The 23,861-nt window shown below is 35.1% G+C and overlaps 1 protein-coding gene across 1 annotated transcript; it reads right to left on the bottom strand.

The window, feature by feature from the left end:
- Positions 1-966: 966 nt before the first annotated feature.
- LOC110097832 (DEAD-box ATP-dependent RNA helicase 24) lies at positions 967-21,907 on the bottom strand. Its single transcript, XM_020824436.2, has 5 exons — positions 21,144-21,907; positions 2,174-3,402; positions 1,810-1,846; positions 1,317-1,686; positions 967-1,153 (listed from the first exon to the last, which is right to left on the bottom strand). Exons 1-5 carry the CDS (start codon positions 21,754-21,756, stop codon positions 1,102-1,104), a joined length of 2,301 nt encoding a protein of 766 aa, XP_020680095.1. The 5' UTR covers positions 21,757-21,907; the 3' UTR covers positions 967-1,101.
- Positions 21,908-23,861: the final 1,954 nt, after the last annotated feature.

Below are 23,861 nucleotides of genomic sequence, written 5' to 3'. Positions count from 1 at the left end.
TCATCTTTGCTTCTTATCTTTCTAATTCTTAAGTCCAGGCATGTTTAATATTTTTTTATCCGAATGTATTGGCCATATCTTTGATTTGGTTTTTGTGGTATTTTTGGGAGATAGCTTGTGTTTTTTATTTTTAATCTTGCTCATTTTTTGTAGCTTCTCATATGTCTCTTATCTCTTGTATAGCAACACACATGTAATTCTTTTGGTTATCAATACAAGGGCTTTGCCCATATTTCCCCCCCCCCCCCAGGGGTTTTCCCATAAATCCCCCCCCCCCCCTCCAAAACCCTATAACGAAAGAGTGAGGAAGCAATGGATCTTTTGAATCTTCTACTATTTACTGTGAGACTAATATGGATTTCAAAACTCTTTTTCATACTCTACAAACTCTCTCGAATCTCACATCATTATCCAACTCTTACTCACATGTTACATGTATAATAAGGTTGAGTATCATCCACAGATAAATTTAGATCTAAAAGGGTATGTTTTTTTCAAGCCCATTTATTCTCTCTTTATTTTTCTCAAATTTGCCTCAATTCATTGGATCTGTTGTTAGCTTATACTCAGGCATTATTTGTTGAACCTGTTGTTGGCTCAATTGATTTTGTGTGACTTATGCTAGCAATATCTAGTATCTTTTCGAGCTTGCCACATTATGCAAACAAGCGCTGCTATTGGGTTTTGAGATTTTTTATACTCTACAATTTCGTTATGCTATTTTCCATATTGTGTGATTGTTCATTTGTGATATGCTATCACATACATTCAATAGCCGGTACCTTTCAATTATTGTGTCCATATTTTTTTGCTGCATAGAGGATAAGTTTTGCCACCCCTTGGGGAAGGGCAAAATGGTGAGTTTGTTGAGACCATCCCTACGCGGGGCAACTTCCCTATATCATTTTGGATAGATGTAATCGAATATGCGGCCTCAAAATGTCTAATATGTCTAATAAAAAATCAGCATGTAAAGATAGCTCATTGGATTAAATAAATAACTGATATGTTGACATAGATTTTACATAAGCTCACTCAGAAAAATCAAGAATACAAGATGTTATTTTCCATAACAATATCTATCATATTACACGTTGAAATCTATCGATCCCACCCAGAAGGCCGTTTCCTTTCCCTTGGTTTATCATGGGAGCTGCAGAATTAAAGAAAATGAAATGATCAGAGTCGCATAATTGGCATTGTAAAATATACTAAACTAAAAAAATTTCTAGCGATCTGCAGCAAAACTTCCGAAAAATTGAACAAAAAAAACAAATGGTTAATTAGAAGGAAATACAATAGCATGACGAATCTACCTCTCAGCCTTCTTCTGACTTCCATTTTCAACAAAACTTCCTCCCAAAGAAGCAGCAGCAGAGATTGAGGTTGCCTGTGGTGCCTTGTATGTTTCTCCACCAATGGAACCACCAGAAACAAAACCAGGCAACAATGGTCTTGAAGCTCTACTAACATCATTTTGGGAATTAGAAGAAGCGGCAACAAAGTTACTTCTAAACTGTGCCATCATCCCAGTCCTCAGAGAATTAACAGCAGCAGATCTACTTGGAGCAGCAGTCTGAGAAGTACTTGTTGACTCGGGATTATAACCAATACCCAAACCAAAGTCAACACCACGAACGCCACGTCCTCCTCCGCCACCCTTCCCTCTACCGCCTTTTTTTCCACCTGAGTAATAATTCATGTTAAGCCAAGGATGATGAAATTAGACTGATGAATAAAGAGTTTCTGATGCATTAAACCATCACAAGCGTAGAACTGCTTATGTATGATTCAATTATATAAACAAACCTTTCCTTGCATCACGTCTTGCTCTGAACCTTCCATCCTAAGAAATTTAAACAGAAATGTGATCAACTTCAAGAAGAAAAAAGCGCAACATCAACACCTTCAAATAGACAATTATTTTTCAACCAACGTATTTGGTAGGTAGCTAAAAGATGAGTTCAACGGCAGCAAATTCATCCTTCTTGTTCTAGTTTTTTGGAAATCTATTCACATAGATGCGAAAGAGATTCTCCAACAGAACACAAGTAGATTTGAAAAAATAACCTCACAACAACATACGAGATTACAAAATAAAAAGAAGAAGCTGGAATTATGCTGCCACAATAAAGGAATTGAACATTACTACTATCTAATTAGTAAACTTTACCTTCATAGCAAGATCCATAAGTTCATTAGATACATTTTGCCCAGCAGCAATCAAACAGTTCACCAGCTCACCCGCAAAACGTGCTTCCTTCTGTGTAATGAGACTGTAAGCAGTTCCATCTTTGTCACCAGCACGACCTGTTCTTCCAATACGATGAACATGCATATCCATATCTCTAGCTATATCAAAATTAACTACCGATTTGATTGATTTGATGTCCAGTCCACGAGCAGCAACATCAGTGGCAACCAGAACATGATAAATTCCAGACTTGAATTTCTGCAGGGTTTCCATACGGGATGCCTGATCTTTATCACCATGAAGTGCTGCTACCTTGAAACCTTTCTGAATTAACTGCAATTCAATTTCATCCACAGTAACCTTTTTTGATGCAAAGACAAGGACATCACCATTATCAATCAGTCCAGGAAGCTTCTCGATAAGCCAGGGCATCTTCTCGGAATCAGAAGCAACTACATGAACAACTTGAGTAATGTCCTCATTAGCCATCCCAACCTCACCGACTGTGACTCTAATAGGATCAGTGAGGCATTCTCTAGCTAACCTTTCAACTTTGCGAGGCATGGTTGCAGAGAAAAGTAGAGTTTGCCTATCTGGTCTTATCTGACCCACAATTGATCGTATTTGTGGCTCAAACCCAAGATCAAACATCCGGTCAGCTTCATCAAGAACAAGGTAAGTAGCTCTCAACATTGTTAGGGCCTTCAACCTCAGCATGTCTATAAGCCTACCTGGAGTAGCAACAACAATATCACAGCCAACCTTCAGTTCTTTTAACTGATCATGTTTGGACATTCCACCATAGACAGCACTAACACGCAAACCATGTGGCTTTGCAAACTTTTTTGCCTCCAGATATATTTGATGTGCTAATTCTCTTGTAGGAGCACATACGACACCAATAGGGCCTTCTTCCTTTTTTAGTTCAGGTTGATCCATTATGTGAACGACCATTGGAAGTATGAAAGCAGCTGTTTTGCCAGAACCTGTTTTCGCAATACCAATAATGTCTCTTCCGGAGAGAGCAATTGGTAGAGCCTGGCATTGGATTGGAGTTGGTTTCTCATAACTCTGCTTTGCAATAGCATTCATTAACATATTAGAAAACCCACAATCTGCAAAGTTCTTTATTGGCTTTGGTACATCAAACCCGGAAACCCTTATTGCTAAGCTTTTCCGATATTCAGTGACATCTAGCTCACTCATACCTGGTAAAAGAAAACAAAGGAAAATCTGATAAGTAACAAATGAATAAATTATTTCTATGCTGACAAGTCCAAGGAAAATGTAGGATTCACGTGATAACTAATTTGATCCAAAAACTCAACAGCAAATCCTGCAAAACATAGCTAAAAAGATTGACATGCATGCATTTTACACAACTAAAAGGTCAAGCATATAATCATATAAAGAGAGAGAAATATATGCATGCATGCCCATCTGCATTAGCCAGCAACATTAGTCTATGATCCAAGGGATACATTTGCAAGCAGCAATTAAAATTCGTTCTTTGCAAAATATGTCAATAAATCAAGATGAAAAAAATGCTGCTTATGGCAGAAGGTTAATCTATTTAATAAGTAGATAAGTACATAGAGTAATTGATGCTGAAACCAACTCAGTTTCATACACTTTAGTATTGGCATAGCTAAACTATGCCTTGATTTCCTTGACTATATTTTTAAAGGATTCATATATAGTGTAGAACTACCAAAGGTATGTATGACTCGAAAAATCAAATCTGAGCAATATCCAGTTAGAACTATGTTGAAAAAAAAAACAAGGGAAAGTAAGGTATATGATATGATAAACTGGAGAGCATGCAAGACGCTCGTGGGGATTGGTGGAATGCCTAGCATAATCGAAGAAGATCTTCAATGATATGATGAATTGCAATTGCCAGCATCCATGAGAATGGAACACAAATTTATAAGTAATTTTTAAAAAATAAAACTTCTTAAGGATATGAATTTAAGTAATTAACATAAAAAATGATAATTTACAAACATGCTTTTATATTCACAAATATAAAGGAGGATCATATGCGCATAACAATACGTAATAGTAAATTATGAATAACATATGCTTCTGTCAGGCTAATTTGATAATCTCCTACCAGAACAACTTAAACCAAAAGTTGTCAAACAAGCCATTTCAACTGTGGACTATGAACATTAAAAAAGAAGTGTTGTGCACAGCTGAAATACCAATCCTAAACAGATAATACAATCATCTCACAGATGCCAAACCTTCCATGAAAGTGAAACTTGAGCCTCAAATCTAAATTACTCTCTCCCACTTACAATTGTCCAATTTCTCAAACCAGAATCCCCCAACATCCAACTACACTCATTGGGGGAAAATTTCACCTCAAAATCAACTAACTGGCTCAGTTGAGGCTCCCAGCCAATTGGTCAAAAAACAAAAGTTTACTACTTAATTTTTTATCAATGGATTTCAACCTAAAATAAACTGTTGACACTATACATTTGCTTTTAGATCCCATAGTCTTCTTTTTTTTTCCACAAAATTTCATCAGATTTTCAGTCTAATGGGCAATGACCATCATAAGAAAATTGCGACATTTGAGGAGATTTCTCATTGTTTGCTTAGAGAATGAGTTAAACATTAAATAATTCGTTTGAAATCCACACCATTAAAATTTTGCTCCAGATGGGTTGCCTTGATTCTATAATTAAATTGTAGCAATTGAAGGAATTTTGCCAATGGCGATGAATTTCCTCTTACATGCTAGCTTCCTTTTCTCAAGTTCTCTTTTAGCCACTCAAGCTTCTACTTGCTAAACCTTGTATGAGGTAACTCTTAGGTGGCCAAAGATTTTGAATGCCTATTTTTTATCCTCAGTTTATTATTTCTTATCTTTCATATAGTAACACTAAATTAATATTTTGTTTATTCGTTCATATTTAGATATTGCTAAGTGCTCCACAAATATTATTTATTTGGGATATTATGTGAACCAGAAAATCTCTTATTTATAAATAACCACCAATTATTTAAAAGGAACAAACAAACCTATGTAATTACATGTGATAGAACCAGATAAAAAAAATAATTAGAAATTTAACAATTTATGGAGAACGAATAATTGATATTTTATCGCATTCATTATTTGGGGTATTATTGCAAATATAAGTAATTGAGTTGTACTTTTATAAATATTTAAAATTTTGATGGCAAACATGTAATTTTCCATATATAGTTTTGGTTCTTATCTTATGTGTGTCTTCTTAGAGTGTTCTAGCATCTTATTAAAGCATACTTTTAGTGTGAGGGTTGGTCTTGAGCAAATGAGAATCACCTAGTCTACGTGCTGTACTGAAGCCTAACATAAAAACCTTGATCTTAAGCTCATATAAAACACCACGTATCGGGGATGCACTTGATCCTGAGAAAATGCAGGTGAATCTTATAAAAACTTTCACCATCACAATTAATGAAGGTTATTAGTGGAATTTCCAAATGGGGGCTTGCTAAGTGAATGTAAGCTTAAGGTGAAGTCTTACCACTATAAATCTTGATTTCTTTGTGTATGATTTGCCTTCTTGATTTTATTTATAGCGCTCCCTCACATATTTTGTTGTTTATTTATACACCTCTCTTTTTTTTTTTTTGTTCATTTCACTCATATGCTGAAATTTTTACGTGATTGCTATCAACAAATTTTTCAAAAAACCTCCACCTCCACTAACTCTTCACCATTTCAACCTCTGCCTTCACCAACTCTCCAGACTTGTGATTGTGTCACATACACATCCATAACTCTCAACTTTACAGCATTGACAACTCCACCAACACCAACTCTCTAAGACTATGCTTATGAAAACTCCAAATCCACAAACTTTCCAAGCCTATGATTGTGGCACTTCCACCTCCACCAACTCTCTAAGTTCATGATTGTAATACCTTCACTTTCACCAACTCTCTAAGGGTTGAGGCATTTCCACCTCCAAAAATTTTTTTAAGTTTATGTTTGTGAACCTCCACCTCAACTAACTCTCTAAGCATACGATCATGTCTCTGTATGTTTATACAAGTGGCACTTCATCTCCACCAATCTTTCCTTGGCACTTAGAAAGTGAAAGGAAGAAAGAAAGAAGGGAAGGGTACAACAACAACAATAACAACAACAACATCAAGCCTTTGTCCCACTACGTGAGGTCGGCTACATGAATGTTGGCCTTTAAAAGAGAAGCATAATACTAAGTTAAGTATTGCAAAGAAGAGGATGCTTAGGTGGATGAGTGGCTTTACCCTTAGATATAGGATACGAAATGAGAAGGGAAGGGTGTTGAAAAAAAAAAAACAGGGGTTTGGAGGGTTATGAAATGGAGAGAAAAAAGAGGGACAAGAAACACGATGAGATTAAGGCCTCGTTTGCTACGGCTCAATTACAGCGATATCCAATTGAAAACAAAAAAAAGACATTTGACGTCATCTATTTAGAATCACGGCTTTTGTAAAACTCTTTTTCCTAAATTGCATTTATTTACCGATTACGAAAGGTTTTTGATTGTTGCTTATTCATTCAGAACCTCTGTTTGGAAAGAAAATAGTTGAAAATACCCCCCAAACAAACAATCACGCATCTTTTTTTATGATATTAACTTATTCCAAGCATTTTTCTGTATAAAAGGCAAGTAATATCCATTTACATTTCTTTTCAGTGATTCTATCCCCTAGGGTTATTTTCAGAAATACAATTCATATTTGTTGTAGTTGTTACCGGTAAAATAAAAGCAATAATAAAAAAATACCAAATTCATAATTGTAATAGCTGAAGCAGCCAGCACTATCCCGAAAACTATCAATTAGAACAAATGCAGTATTCTCTGTGCAGTAATCCAAAATAGAAGCTAGAATTATCTACAAAAATAGAGAGAAGAGACATTAATGGACAAAGAGATTAATCACCAAAACTGGTGGCGTGAGAATTGAAAAGGAAAGTGCTCCGAGCATAATGATGTCGAAGGTTGCTTGCGAGTCGAGCAATGACATACTTCATTGCCATGTCAGATTCGCTGCTATTCTGGGTAGATTTCTCTCCTATATACTTACTTTTAATAAAAGGACAATTTAGCCTTTTATGATTAAAATGCTACAGCTTATAACACAACCAAGCAATTTAAATATATTTTTAAGTTTGCATAATTATGTCAATCTAATCAAACAATCATCAATTTATTTAAACAACTTTTTTTGAAACCCCATTTTCTCAAAAAACTGCTTTTACAATAACTTATATAAAAGGGGTAGAGGAACCAAACAAAGCCTAAAACTGCTTGAACAATTAAAAAACAAATCATTGAAAAAAAAAATAAAGTATAACACAATTACCATTTTGTTATGTAAAACAAGATTAGCTCGAGAGAAAGTGCTAATTTTTTAAGAAATGAAGAAAAATATGAAGTGCTAACCAGCCTTTCTTCCAGTCAAAACAACTAAAATTGAAGGAATTTAATTAGTGGTTTAACGTGAACCGACCCGAAACCCCACCCGAATCTGACTCGAAAAATTCCGGTTTCAGGTCAACATGTTTGCCAAACAAGTCAGGTTAGGGTTCGTTTTCTGACCCATTTCTAAAAACGGATCGTGTTCAGGTTGCCCCAAAAACCTGAAATCAACTTGGAAATGACTCGAGTCACCCCTGGTCTGCAGTGATCCCGTTGTCCTGCGCTTGCACCCATACTCCGACATGAGCCTACAGCGCTCGCTCCCACGTCGGCACCCGCGCTCGCTTGCACACACTCGCCTCATCGCCCGCTTGCACACACTCGCCTCATCGTCCGCTCGTGCCCCCTTTGTCCGTAAACGCTCCCCCTTCGTCCACACGCGCTCGCGTCCAAACTAGGGCTGTCAAAACCGGGTCACGGGTCGGGTTTGGGTCCAACCCGAAATTGATCCGACACTGTTCAACCCGACCTGAACCCGACCCATTTTTGCAAACGGGTCGGTTTTCCGAACCCGAACCCGACCCGATTCGGATATATTTTATTTAAAAAAAAATTTATTTAATTCAATTTATTTAAATCTAAATCAAATTAAGGTAAGATTTACTTCAATTCATTTAAAATAAATCAAGATTAATTTAATTTGGGCAATAATGTTTATAATTTTTTGAAATATCATTTACTTATTTCATAAAAATCCATTAAAAATCCTCCTAAATTAATTAAAAACAAGTCAAACCGGGTTGATTTCGAGTTTCCGGGTCAACCCGAACCCGACTCGATTTGAGTTCGGGTTGACCCGAACCTGAAATTTTTGGGTCGTGTTCGGGTCGGATTTTCGGATCGGGTCAAATATTGACACCCCTAGTCCAAACTCACTCGTGCTTCGCAGTATTCCATGTTAGTCAGACGGGTCGGGTCCAGGTATGAATTTCTAACTCGTTTACCAAATCGGGTCGAGTTCGGGTCAGCTAAATTAGACCAGGGATAATTCTGGGTTCGACTCAAACTCAACCCGAATACCCATTTTGATACCCGTAATTTTAAAAGGCTAATATAAAATTGTTTATTGGTTGAAGTTTCTATTTAGTTAATTATGTCATTTTTAGTCATGTTCATAATAATACAACTCAGATTAATTTATTTTTACAAGAAGAATAGATCATTCAGATTGCAAATATTATAGTCATTTCGAATGAAAGTTTATGTACCCAATGTCACTTACAAGTTTTGAACTTTAAGATGAATTGGCATAATATGAAAATTAAATTAAAATGTTATCTTAGAATTATATAGAAGCATTTAAAGAATACTAACAAAAATATTTTTTAGAGTAATATTTAAAATCTCAAGATTTTGATTCAACATGAGAAGCTTAATGTTACGTGAGAAAAAAGTAACTAGTAATATTAAAAATGTTGCAAAATATAAGCTTTGAGTATTAAAAAAAAAACCTACTAATAGTAAAAATAGTCAGTGATGGAATCAAAATGTGCAAGAAATATCAAAAAAAAAAAATTGTTATAAAAATTGATTTAAATGCAAAATATCAAAAATTTAGGAAAGATATGGAAAAATCTATAAGAAGTCTAAAAATAATATTGGGTGAAAAGAATTTAGCTTTTAATGATTTATATAATAAATTAGATACTAAAGAGGAAAAACATATATGTATAAGTTAGCCAAGCAAAGAGATTATAGTAAGAATCTAGTTCAAGTAAAGTGCATTAAAGATGAAGATCAAACAATACTTTTATTATAAGAAAATATTCAATATAGGTCAATGAGATATTTTGATAAACATTTCAATGAAGATTGTGAAACACATTTGACTTTAGTGACCTTAACACTCAAAATGAAAATAGATATTTTTCTTTTTATCATCGTATTAGCAAAATCGAAGTTAAAGAGACTTTAAATAAAATAAAATTGGAAAAGCAGTTAGTCCTGATAATATTCCAATGGAGGTGTGGAACTGCTTAAGAGATGAAGAAATTTTTTAGCTAATAAAACTTTTTAATATTATTTTGAAGACTAAAAAAAAGCCATATTAGTGGAGAAAGAGTGCATTAGTTTTGATTTTTATGAATAAAGGTGATGCACAAGTGTGTGCAAATTATGAAGGAATTAAGTTAATATGTCATACATTATAACTATGGGAGAGAGTAATATAGGATAGGTTACGACATGATACTAATGTTTCTCAAAATCAATTTGCATTCATGTCGAATAGGTCAACTATGGAAGTTATATATTTATTGAGAGGTTTGATAAAGAAGTATAGCGAGAATAAGGAGGATTTGCATATATTATTTATTGATTTAGAGAAAACATACGATAAATTTCCAAGAAATAAGTAAATAGTGCTTATATTAATATAATTAAGGATATGTATGCAGAAGCTATTACTTGCGTTCAAATACAAATTGATTTTAACAAGTATTTTACTATTTTAATTGGATTACATCAATGATCAACTTGAAGCCCATATCTTTTTGCCTCAATCATGGATGATCTTAATAGATATTTGCAAGAGGATGTACTAGAGTGTATATTTTTTGTTGATGATAAACTTGAATTATAGAGGTCATCCTTAGAGTTTAAAGGTTTCATTTGTAGATCTTAAACTAAATAATAGGGTATAATTTTAGTAGTAATAGATCTAATGGAGGCATTATAACTTTGGGCAATCAAGTCAATAAAAAGAGTACACGCTTTAGATATATTGGGTCTATTTTTCAAAGTAGTGATGAAATAGATAGGATATTATCAGTAGAATTCAGGTTTGATGATTGAAGTGAAGGAATGCAATAGGTCTATTATGTGCTAGAAAAGTACCTCTCAAACTCAAGAGAAACTTTTATAAGATGCTGGTGAGAGTTGCAATGTTTTATGGTGCATAATGTTGGGCATTAAAAGAGAAACATAAAATTAAGTTAAGTGTTGCAGAGATGAAGATGCTCCGATGGACGAGTGTCTTAACTCTCAGAGAAAGAATTTGAAACGAGTATATATGTGAAAAGGTTGAAGTAGCTCTAGAGAAAGCTCCAGTGGCAAATAAGAAAAGAGAGAGTCGCCTTAGATGGTTTGGTCACATAAAACTTCAGCCTTCCGATAGCCCGGTTAGGAGAGTAAATGTATTAGATGTTGCCTATGTTAAGAAAGGTAGATTTATATTAAAAAACTTGATTAAAAAGTATTAGAAATTACTTTTTATCAGATTTAAATGAGGATTTGACTGTTAGTAGGACACTAGAGAAAAATGATTCATGTAGCCAACCCCATGAAGTGGATAAAGGCTTGATGTTGTCCTTATTATTGTATCATTTCATCTATTTATTGCCTTGAACATGTATCCTCTGAACAAACACATTGAAGTGTAACTTAGTTCATGATGTGTTGATTACATGGCTCTTAGTTTTGGACAATCTTGTAAAAAGCATCAAGATTATATTTGTCATGTATGGCAAAACATAATATATAACTATGAACCTATGTGTGAGTTGATGACTCCAACATGTGATTTGGGAATCAATAACTTGAGAAATGTGATATTGTGATTCACTGATGTAGACACAATAAAGAAACAGACGCGATGGATAGAACTTAAAACAAACTTTATTAAAATAAAGATGAACAACTAAAACTTGACAAACACGACAAGAAATACTAGGAGATTTTTTAAGGAAATAAAGAAAATTAAAAACTAAAGCTATCCTCAGACAACCGTCAGAGCGGGTTCCTCACATGCATCGAATAGTAGATTAAATAAGAGAAGTGCATAAGACTAGCAAACCGATGGTCCACCACTGCAAGACTGTCCAAATGTTTCCAAATCAACCAAGACACGACACCCTAAAGTTGTTTCACTGTTGAGAAGAAGGATACAGATGGAGTGGAACTTGCGGAGAGACGAAAGAGGTTAGAAGCCCGAGAAGAAAGGTTGGAAAGAGCCCGTAGGATTTCCGGAGGGGATGAGAAAAGAAGGGTGGAAAGAGCCCGAAGGATTTCCGAATAAACCCGCAGGTTAATAGCAAATATGCTCACAAATATCAACTGTCTTCCTTTAAAACATCATCTCTTATTTATAGGCAAAGTAGAGGAATGCCAAAAGCCACCTTAGTTAATGTTCACAACATCCCAAGCTTCATTTTTTCATAGATTTCCAAATGCCACTTCGGAAAATAGCCCAGCATAAATCCTGAAGGAATAGTTACGGGAATCAAAGGTAATTCACGGAACCAAGGAGTCAAAATCTCGGAAAGCAAGCAGCCCACCAGAATTCAAAGCAACACAGTCTCGGGAAAACATCCAAGCACGGAAAAACAGAGGCTGGCCGGGCTCCCAAGAGGTAAAGCACAAAAATCAGCAACCTCATTATGAATTTAAAGCATAGAATTCAGCCCCCAATAAATACAAGCCACGGTTTCCCAAGAGACAAGAAGAAAGGGGAAGGGGAAGGGACAAGGCCACTCCAAAAGTAATTCTTTTAATGAGGTACCTTTTGGGATATTAATGAGCTACTAAACTTCAGCTCAGCAACTTAAGAGAATGAGCTCAATGCCAAATGCTCCAAACAGCCAACCGTGAACCATCATCAAAACAGCCAACCCGTGAACCATCAGTAGCCAAGGACCAATCGAGCCAGCAAACCAAAGGTCTACCAAGTCTTATGCTCAATCTACCATGATCATTGGATGCTTTCCCATCATTGGATAGCTAAAAAGAGAAGAAAATAAAATAGAAAACAAAATATATTATTGTTCAAATAAAAGAAAAGTACAGAAATTCTTGATAGCATCATTCACGTAACAAGAGAGTTGTGTGGTCTATTATTACTAACAATTAGTGAAGTTGGGTCAAGGCTCATTCTATATGTTTTAACAATTGCCTAAAACGAACTTATATATAATATGAATCACAAATCTTTTGCATGTGTTTAGAGCTGACAATTGTCATAAGAATCTTATAAAAGATTTGAACAATATTTCCTTGCTTCACATATCGTGTTCTTAGAAGAATAATAAATTATTCAATCCTTAAAAATATGAGACTCACAAATGAAGTCGTTCCATTAGAAGGACAATAAATTCTTCGATCCTTAAGAATATGATACTCACAAATGAAGTTGTATCATTTTATAATTTTCAAATTTCACTTGAACCTTTGTTGAATCAAAAAAGGTCATAGCAAAAGCTTGATATTTATGTATAACCTGATCATGGTATAGTTGGGTTTTCTAAAGGTCTCATTTAGATGCAAAATTGTTAGAATTGGCAAGCGGCAATTATTTCAACTAGGAATGTCATGAGGAAGATAATAAAAATAATTTTTTTAAGTGCAAACACACATTTAACTATAGTGCTAATTGGATATTTGTAGCAGCGATGCAGCCCACAAATTGATGGAATGAGGTGGGGATACCACAAAAAACTTGGTTTTTCAAGCATAACAAAGTCTCTACCCAACAACATAAAGAAATAGAAGATGTAAAATGCACAAAGGTGCTGAAAACATAACAAAGTGCCACATGTCATGACTCCTTAATGTAGGACTTTCTGAGGCATATGGTTTATATTACAAAACATATATGCAATAAAGTGGAATACAAGACTGATGAATATAAAATATTTTGAGAGAGAAAGTTCATCAATCCATCATTAGACTCATTAAATCAATACGGGAGAATTTCATCACTTCAAAACTAAAGAAAGAGGAAATGACCACATCTCAATAGTTTACTTTAAAAGATCAACAAATAGTTGATCTATTTCGACAAGGATGAAATTCCTTACAAGTAGCAGTGATTTTGTTAGTCAAGCAAACTTATCCAATTGAAATTGCTTTCTTGTGTTTTTCATGTGAACAAAAATAATATTTCACTATTTTTGTGAGACAAGGGATAAGCTTCAAGGTTTTTTGAGGCTCAAGACTCATAATGAAAAAATTGCGTAAAATTAAAAAGTAAAAATATATATATTAACTTCATAATCAATTAATATATTACAAAATGGCATATGTTTAAAAAGTAACAAATAAACATATATATCAAGTAACAAATTATACAATCCGTAAAGTATCAAGTAATAAATTACACAACTAGAAGTATAACGCAAACATCAAACATAAGATATAAAATAAACTAAAACAATAAATTAAATCAAAGTAAGGCATTAAATAAGTTTAGCACAATAAGTTTATCCCCCTCACTTCTATTGTATAGCATGACAACTTCCAAAGTTCTAGTAACCAAATTAACAATATAACAAGTAATCAAATTACCAAATAACAAGTAATCAAAAGTCCTCATCACTCCCCCCACTCAAGAGACTTCATTGGAATCATCATCATAATAAATAGTTTTCTCCTTGCCTCGTCTTCAATGGAATCTAAGTTCTCCCAATCTTCCACCTCTTCTTTAATCTTAGTAATATTCCTCTTCTCTAATCAATAATAGTCAATAAGAAATTGATAATAGTAATTAAAGTTTAAAACAACTTCAAATAGTTAAACAAAAAAAAATCCAAGAATATTCCTTAAACTATTCTTTTGTTGCTAATTTAGCCATAGAGTATCACGTTGCTCTAATTTAGCCCCTTAACTATACAAAATTAATCCAATATTGTCTCTCAAGTTGTAATTGTGATATAAAATGTATCCCAATTTAGTTCTCTAAATTTTAATATACAAAATGGACTAAATAAGAGTAATGCAATACTCTGGAATTAAATTGTCCATATAAGAATAATAAGAGGACTATTTTGAAATTTACCCCGATAGTTATTACTTTTTTTCCCTTTTTGTTTCTTGTTATTATTAGCTGTCGTTAGATGTAATTGTCGTGCTTCTATCCCCATTGAAAAAATCAACATTCAAAACTTTTTGTAGCAAATCCAAATGATTTGACCTCATTATCATCATCTAACAGCATATCATCACCTATGTTGCACCGATACGGATATGGAGACACGGATACGACACGATACGGATACGGGACACGTCAATTCTTAAAAATACAGGATACTGGTACGGCGCGGACACTGCATCATAATTTATAAATCATATATAAAAATTAAGAAAGCAATCAAAACATAATATTTGAAATTACAAAAAAAAATGACAACAACATCATTTGTGGTCTTGTAGCTTATAATATCAAAATATAAGCATTAAATGTCTAGTATAACAACAAAAGCATAAACATAAATTGTCTAGCACATAAAGTTTCAACTATTCAATAGAAGGAATGATATGATTAGCTTCTTAAGTGGTTTGTCTTTGAACTTCTATATCATCTTCAATAAATATCATAGCTTTTAATTCAGACTCATCAAGTGAAGATTAGTAATTTTTAACATTCTCATATCATCAAGAGACTCAAATCCATCTCTGAAATGAGAGCTTTGCTCGCAGCCGCGGAAGTAAATATGATGCAACTTTTTTTTTCGGATTTCTTTTTGTTTTTCAACGGACACGTGTATAGGATACGCGTGTCCTTTTGAAATTAAATAATATTTTAATTGGAAACGTCTTTGGCGTATCTGACACGTATCGGTGGAGTATCAGAGGCGTATCCGCGTATCGGTGTATCGGATACAGCACGCCTTCATAAATAGGTGTATCGGTGCAACATAAATCATCACATAATAGAGGATTCTCATCTTCCTTCAAACCATTCTGTTCAAATTTCCATCATTTAATCTCCTATTGTACATGATTTACAGCAAAGAGTTCATCCTAAAGGTCATTATATAGTTTGTCATTATATAGTTTATCCCTTTTGTTTGATCATGATTATATGTGTTGTAATTGTGCTCACATCTAGATGATGAACATGTAAGTCAAAATAACTTAAAAGAAAATGTTGCAGATCTAGAATTCATCATCAAGCTAGATCCACCACTCAACTAAAGTTTAAAGAAATAAGTGCAAGTAGATATTATAAATTTAAAATTTGAATGATATATTTTTATTCCAATCAAGATATTAAATGTTAAAAATTATCTAGATACTATTTTGCAACTATATCTTTAGCTTGCCATATTCGTAAATGGCACAAGTTACATATCATTCATTACTCTCTCAAATGAGTCAACAATCAACCTATCTATGAAATGGAGCAGTCCCAATTAGATCTCATGATTAGTTTAGTTATTCTTAGCATATTAGAATTAAAGTTTTAGGTAATATCCATCTACATGCAAATGACAATGGAGCTAAATTTCTCACTTCTCATTAATGATAACCCAAATATCTCTATAGTTGGCCTCATCTCCCTCTAAGTTATATGGTCTATCAACCTCTTGGCATCATCCATGCATTCTAAATGAAGCCCATAGTGGGCCTTTTCCCTACTTGTCATCCTCCAAATTTACCATGTAATAATCCATGGGAACTCTTGCACATCTACTTGAGCTTGGTTTACATGCATCCCTTCCATTGCCCTCACTCACATTACAGAGCCGACATCAACTCTACATCAAACTGTCTTTGCACCATATGATTTAACATAGTCAACTTGTTTTTATATGAGTGGACCTCTTTTTTTAATGAATATAGTAGTTTGGCAACAGGGCCATAGCTTTGTGTAACTCAGAGAGGTGCTCATTCATCCTTGTAACACACACTTAAAAAAAAACAGCTCATAATAACTGCATTTCAAATAAAAATATGTTTTGTCAATACCTCTAATGTCGACTTGCACAATATATATCTACAACGAGTCCTTCCTATGACTCGTGGACTTCTTTCCTTTAAACATTTCTTACAACAAATCCTAGAATACAAATTTTGATTGAAAGTTTAAACAAATTTGAAAACATGCAAACATTCAAAGAACTAAAAACCCAACTAAATCATGCAAAGAAATTATATTGATGCAAGGAAAAATTATAGTTTAGAAATTGTAATTGTCAATAGAAAAAATTTGGTAGGAGAAGTGGATATCCTTGTGGAAGAGGCAAAGTTGGCTAGGAGGAAGGGGCCAATGTGGGGGCACTGGAGATAGTCAGCAGTAATGACAGGGCAGGAGAATGTCGATAGGTGCATGAATAGAGTAGACAAAACTCTTGTTCTATTGACTTGCATAGATTAGGATGTTAGGATAAGTAAGGTTTGTTAGGAATAATAATATTTAAATATTATTTATATAAGAAAAAAATCTAAAATTAGGAGGTCCACAGCTCAAGTTACCTGATGTTCAGAAGGCATGTGTCTCAATGCATTTTGAGCCCAAACTACGTTAAGGTGCACTTCGCATTGTGCAATTTAAATAGTGAAAGTGCCTAAAGAATTTTACATAACTACTCCGTATCATATTAGTTTCTTTCAAGTTTTAAGAAAGTGAAATCAATACTTAAAGCATTTTTCCGTAGTGCGATGAGACATAAAGCTTGGAGGCAGACTGATCATAAGCCTCAAAATGAAAAAAAATGAAAAAACTCATCAAAATCAACATGTTTATTTTGTTCGTCTTCATAAACAATAAAATCACATAATAAGGAAAGCAAATCTCTATATTAATGTTAATAAATCAATCCATGTTAAATTACTATGCAAACCTCAAAACATACTAATAGATTGTTGTATTAAGGGGGACTAAAAGTCATGATAGCCTATTCCTATAATGTTGAATTTTCTCAACCTCGATATAGAAAAGTCATTGGATAATGATACCTAAAATAACCCAAGAAATAAGTCTTCAGCTAAGATAAATAGAAAATTGGATTTATATAAAAAATTTGAGATAAGATATGTGGGAAACCCTTCACTGAGCCGTTGCTAAGAAGTTATTAACAAAACCAAACATAAGCCAATCCCAATAAACAAAATAATCACATGAAAAAGGAACCATGAGTCAAACTCAGTACAGACAAAACAAACTCTTAATATAAGAAAACAACAAGATATATAAAACCTATTATAGGTATATTTATAAATATATGAAACAGCTAAATACAAACTTCATTTATTTTTGTATCTTAATTATGATCCAACAAACTCATATGGCTTGATTAAAATTCAAAATTCAAAAGCATAAGACCAAATGAATATTAGGAAAAAATATAACATAAGTTTTGCATCAATCCACCAAAAAATCATATTTTTTACCAAATCTACCATCAAATAAATTGGTATAATGAAAGGTTAGGTTATGTGAATTAAATAACAAGTGAAGTTTATCCAGTCAAGTATAGACTTCAGTAAGATATAAGGAATGAAATTAACACTAAAACAAACCAGGCCATCATTCACTATCGAATTTTATCCATTCTTACCAAAATCTAAAATTTTCGTACCTTTTTTAAGAAGTTAGATGGCCATGAATCACCAGGAAATAGGATTGTTAGCTACAAAGACTGTTAAATAGGACAAACAAAAAGGTGCGTGCACAATACTAGATCATGGGAGGGATGGTTTAAGATTTTTTTGCATACCATTTATATCATCCTATGAGATGGATTATAATGCATTGCAAATTTTAAGTTTTATATGAATCCCCTGTCCTCCAAAGACAGAAAGCTTTTTCCTATTATCTCACCCCCACAATAAATCCTAGATCTGCCACTATATGAAAGTAAAAGCACACATAAGAAGTAATACATGGATGAAAGAGAGATAGTCACGCAAGCATGTGTTTCATTAACCATATACCAAAAAAGCAAGATTAGAAAGATAAATTAAGTATTTTATCTTATTAAAAAAACCCTATTCATGTTCTAAAGTAATAATAAAGGTGCATGGTAACATCGAAAATAGCAGCAAAGTGGAATAATTTAATTCTATGGATATTAAGTTCATGTTCTAAAGCAAATGAAGAGAAATGCAATGAAAACTCTAATTCATATACTGGAACTTAATCCTTCCCTCAAAGATGGAAAACTCATGTTATAAATTTTTAAATAACTATGAAAAAACTTATCACTAATTCATGACTTGAGAAGTTTATCATGTTAACCCCAGCCTTGCTTGGGGTTTAGCCATGAATTAAGCCAACATAGCTCCTAACCAATCCAAGTAGGTTTTGAAGATTTTCTTTTAAGTCCATCTTAGAGCCTTTGAGCTTGTATTCCGATTTCCTCTTGTGACCCAACATCATCCTTCAACAAACATCATTGCAAACAAACATGCTTGATGCCACCACTAAATAAAACCACTTAAAAAAAAAAAAAAAATCCATTCATCATCATTGCTCATGAACTTGTTTGTAATTATCATGACACTCAATTATACAATCATTTTTGTCACACTTCATTGACATAAGCTAACCTCAATCCTCACCTTTGACTCTATTGATGACTTTGCACAGTAAGATGCTCACCGCTATCATCAGTACTAGCATTTACAATTAGTTGTCTCAACTCATTTTTCAAGCTTCTTATCTACGTGCACCATCATTGTCTCAATCACCATCATCCCTTGCATTATGGTTATCATCATCATCATTACCCCCTCCATTATCGCTAATAATTCCCAACCCTTGTTGCTTGTCCATCATCATTGCAGAAAGAGATTAAAAATGATTTTGAGATGGGTTTCATTAACTGATTAATAATTTTATTTCAAACACTGTCATTGCCAGGTCCCAAGTCCTGGATGAGAAAAGTGGAGGGTTGCGTTAGATAGTCGACAGCCAGCGTAAAACTTGTCGAACAATAATGACATGAATCCTTTAAGAAATTGTGTTAATGCTAGGGCGTCCCCTTGAAGTGACGCGCTGTATGGCCTGAATACAGTGAAGTGTGCAAGGGCCGATGCACCGGCGCCCGGGTGCAGTGTTAAATAGGCAAGGGTTCCCACATCAAGGATGGATGTGGGCAAAGAAGCTAGTCCATGAAACTAAAATTAGGATAGGAACTTGGAATATAGGTTCCCTTACAGGAAAATTAATGGAATTAATAGATATTATGATTCGTATGAAGTTAAATATTTTGTGCATTCAGGAAACTAAGTGGGTTGGAGAGAAGGCTAAGGAAATTGATAGTTTAGTATTTAAACTTTGGTATTCGGGTAGGAGTCGTACTAGAAATGGTGTAGGTGTTATTATAGATAAGAGTTTAAAGGATAATGTTATAAAAATTAATAGAATTGGAGATAGAATTATAGCTTTAAAGATTGTTGTTGATGATAAGATTGTTAATATTATAAGTACTTATGCTCCTCAAGTAGGTTTGAGTATAAGTTCTAAATTAAATTTTTTGAATGACTTAAAAGAATTAATACTAAAGATACCTCTTGAAGAAAGAGTTTTTATTGGAGGAGATTTAAATGGACATGTTGGTAGAGAGGTAGATTTTAAAAGCATTCATGGTGGGGAATATATTAAAACTACATAAATCTTGAAGTAAATGCCCGACATTGGACTCTATAGGAGAGGAGGAAGGGGAGAGAGCAGTTCATCATAATGATGATTCAAATAAAGAACCCCTTAGTGATGACAGTGTTGATGACTTATGAGTTCTTATGTTATATGTCATTGCTATTTGTTTTTGGAAATTTGAATTATATGTTAATGAAAAGAATACTGAGATTTAGGAAAGATAGAATTTTGAGTTGAACTATACTTCATGTTATCATATTATTGGGATATTTTGATTTCACTTCATATCTTATGCTTTTTTATGTTTTATATTATTCACTCATTAGTATATAAAAAATTTATTATTTTATGTTTACGCAATTTTTTTATTTTGAGGTTTACGCCTCAAAATGCCTTGAGGCTTACGCCTCGCCTCACGAATGAAAAATACCTCAATACCCGAATATGCAATTTTAAACATTGTTCCGATGACCCGGTTAGGAGAGTAGAGGTATTAGATTTGACTTGTGTTAAGAAAGGTATGGGTAGACCTAAAAAGACTTGGTTAGAAAATATTAGGAATGACATTTCTTTATTAGATTTAAATGAGAATTTGACTTTTAATAGGACACAATGAAGAAAAAGGATTCATGTAGCCGACCCCACGTAGTGGGATAAAGGCTTGATGTTGTTGTTGTTGTATAAAAATGTTAACTAATTATTTTAATTATCAGAGAAACTAATAAATAGCATAACTGATAATTGAATCATTGATTATTATAATTAATCTACTCTTTATTAATTAAATTATGCTACAAGTACAATTTTTTGATAAACATCCTAATTAATTGAAGCAAGCATAAATAATAAATCTAACTTGCTAAAATTTTTTTGAGCTAATCTTAGCATATATTATTATCCAATCAGACGGCTTAAGTTCACATAGGTATTATTAAACTACTAGAGCTCTTAAGCTTCCCGCTTAGCTCATCTAAACAGACAGCAAAACAAGAAAGTTAAAGGATAGTGATTAATTAGATTCAACAAAGCATCACATGCAGAACGGAGTGACTAAAGTTCATCTGCATGAATTTAGATTACAAAGGTCTCCATAAGCAGAAGTTCTTAAAAATAGGAATAAAGAAACACGAATAAAGCAGAAAAAGGATGACAAATTTACCAGATATGGATGGTTTCTCTTCATAGAAATCCTTGTTGAATGCGTCATAATCAATCGCACTATGGTCCAACGCCGGGATAGGCTCAATCTTCCTCTTATCCACCACAATCGGGTTATCGTCCGAATCATATTCCAGCATCCCAGCATCCACAGCCTTGGCAGCAGCGTAAACTTCCTCATCCGAATTAAATCCAGCATTTAGAGCTTCTGCAGCTAGGGTTAGCCCCACATCCTTCTTTGCTCTCAAAAAACTCTCCACGGGATCATCCTCGTCGTCATCCAGGAACCTGTCATCCTTCTCCCTAGCCTTCCCAACAGAGGGAGGCGGTGGGGCCCGGATCTCTTCCTGGATCCCCTCCATGAAGGCGTCGAGTGGGTCAATCTCACCTTCGTAGTCTTCACCTCCACCGTTGGCACCATCACCGTCGTCTGTTCGGGGCTCGGCGCCATCGTAATCGATGTTGTCCAGGTCCTGGTCCTCATAGTTGTCGCCGCCACGGCGACGGGAAGAAGGCGGCACGTATAAGCGGGCTGGTGCCTGAGAACGCTCGAAGTTGTAAGTGGCCGGACGGTTGATGCCAAAGCCCTCGAAGCCGAACTTGCGCTTCGACATGTGCGACTTCTCTTGGAAATGAAATCAAAGAGTCACAACGACCTAGAAGAACAGGGGCAGAAACCCTAGCTAGAGTATGGGCTCTGCATTGGTTACCCGCTTCTCTTGATTTGGCACGGTCGAGCGGATGGGCGGTGTATAGCGATTCTTACGATTTTAGCGCTTATTTGGTTGGCAAATGTTTTTGAAATATTTTGATGTTATTTGAACAAGTGTTAAAAAATATAAATGATCATATTTTTATTTAATTTAAAAAAATTTATATAATATACAGTTTAAAAATGTGGTGATTGGTTGATGGAAGTGACCGTGGGAAGGGGTGGAATTAGTTTTGATACATCGTCAAAAAATTATCTTGATCGGGCACGAATCTAGATGCAGAATCAAGTTGGAAACTTCAAAAATTAATTCGGAGACCACGCAAATTCCGATTTCAGCAAACTTATAGTCGAACTGAGCGTCTCGGAAATACGAACCCAACGACACCAAATTCAACTCGATCCGAGTCCAAATGGGTTCGAATCATGGACCCGAAGCACTGTTGGAAGGTTCAAACCTCAATTTCAGATACCAAACGGTCTCCGATTTTAACGAACTTATACTCGAATTGAACGGCTCGACGAGACGAATCCAACGAACCCAAGATCTCCGAATTCTGACATCTCTAAAGCCTCCAAATGCTTGACAAACGGTCAATGATCAGGGGGTTCAATATCGGCCGTCCATCCAACCACTCCTCATTTACCCTTGATCTCTCACCTATTTATGGGGCATGCCACTCCAGAAATCTATAAATAGATCTCCCTCTCCTCTTGAAAGGAGGAGGGAAGCCTAAGGAAAAGAGAGAGAGATCGGAGATCGCTCTTGCTTCCTTGCCTCCTCGACCACCGTCAGACCACCGCCCGACGCCATTGCTCCGTCGGTCCACCACCTGAAGCCCTCACCTCCGTCGGACCACCGCTTGACGTCGTTGCTCTGCCGGACCACCACTTAAGGCCCTCACCTCCGCCGAACAACCACTTGAGCCCTCACCTCCGCCGGACCACCACCTGACGCCGTTGCTCCGCCGGACCACCACCTGACGTCGTTGCTCCGCCGGACCACCACTTGAGGCCCTCACCTCCGCCGGACCACTACTTGAGGCTCTCATCTCCGCCGAACCATCGTCTGACACTGTTTCTCCACCAGAAAACCACCTGAGACCCTCACCTCCGCCGGACCACCGCCTGACGTCGTTGCTCCGCCGGACCACCACTTGAGGCCCTCACCTCCGCCAGACCACCATCTGATGCCGTTGCTCCGCCAGACCACCACCTGAGGCCTGGCCTTTTCCCGGACCACCACTTAAGGCCCGGACTCCGCCCGACCTCCATCACAAAACAACAGTCTTTCTTATAGAGAAAGTTGTTATTTGCATGTTTTATATTCTTGCAACTTATATTATTTTGATGATTTCAAATATTATTGTTTTTATATATCTCCTAACATTTTTTGGAAGTTTTATTTTTGCTCTAGTGTGTACTAACATTTCAGGAAAATCAACTCCAAGCGATGAAGACTTCAAACTATTCATTTGTAAATCATAAGTTTTTATATGAAAGGGAGTGATCTTAATTGAGTGAAAAATCACAACACACACTCTTAGGGGATAATTTTTGTGAACTGATCGTACGGGACGAACCTGGTTCGTACGGGACAATCATGTCAATCAACCCCTTAGGAGAGCAATGGATTGAACGTGCAAGAAAAAAACTTTCTAATTCCTAATCGTCCATGAGGAATTTAATATTCATCCCGGGACGAACTTCTCGGGATTCTCTCTTGCACTGTTCGTCCAGACGAAAAATAAGGTTCATACCGGGATGAAACTCTCTATATGAGATCGTACATGACAAAATTAATTTTCGTCCCTGGACGAAACTCTCTGTTTAAAATCGTCCCAGGAAGAAACCTGTTCGTCCTAGGACGAACTGAACCGACTTACGTTAGTTGGTTACATCCTGTAGAATTTCTGGGAATCGACCTATGTAATAACCGTTTCGTACCGGACGAACATAGTTCGTACGGGATGATGAGCGTGTATGAACATAATTCGTACCAATATA

The sequence above is a fragment of the Dendrobium catenatum genome, unplaced genomic scaffold, assembly GCF_001605985.2.
Source record: "Dendrobium catenatum unplaced genomic scaffold, ASM160598v2 fragScaff_scaffold_133, whole genome shotgun sequence".
Classification (NCBI taxonomy): Eukaryota; Viridiplantae; Streptophyta; class Magnoliopsida; order Asparagales; family Orchidaceae; genus Dendrobium; species Dendrobium catenatum.
The sequence above is the reverse complement of the archived record's forward strand: the minus strand, read 5'-3'. Positions and strand labels throughout refer to the sequence as shown.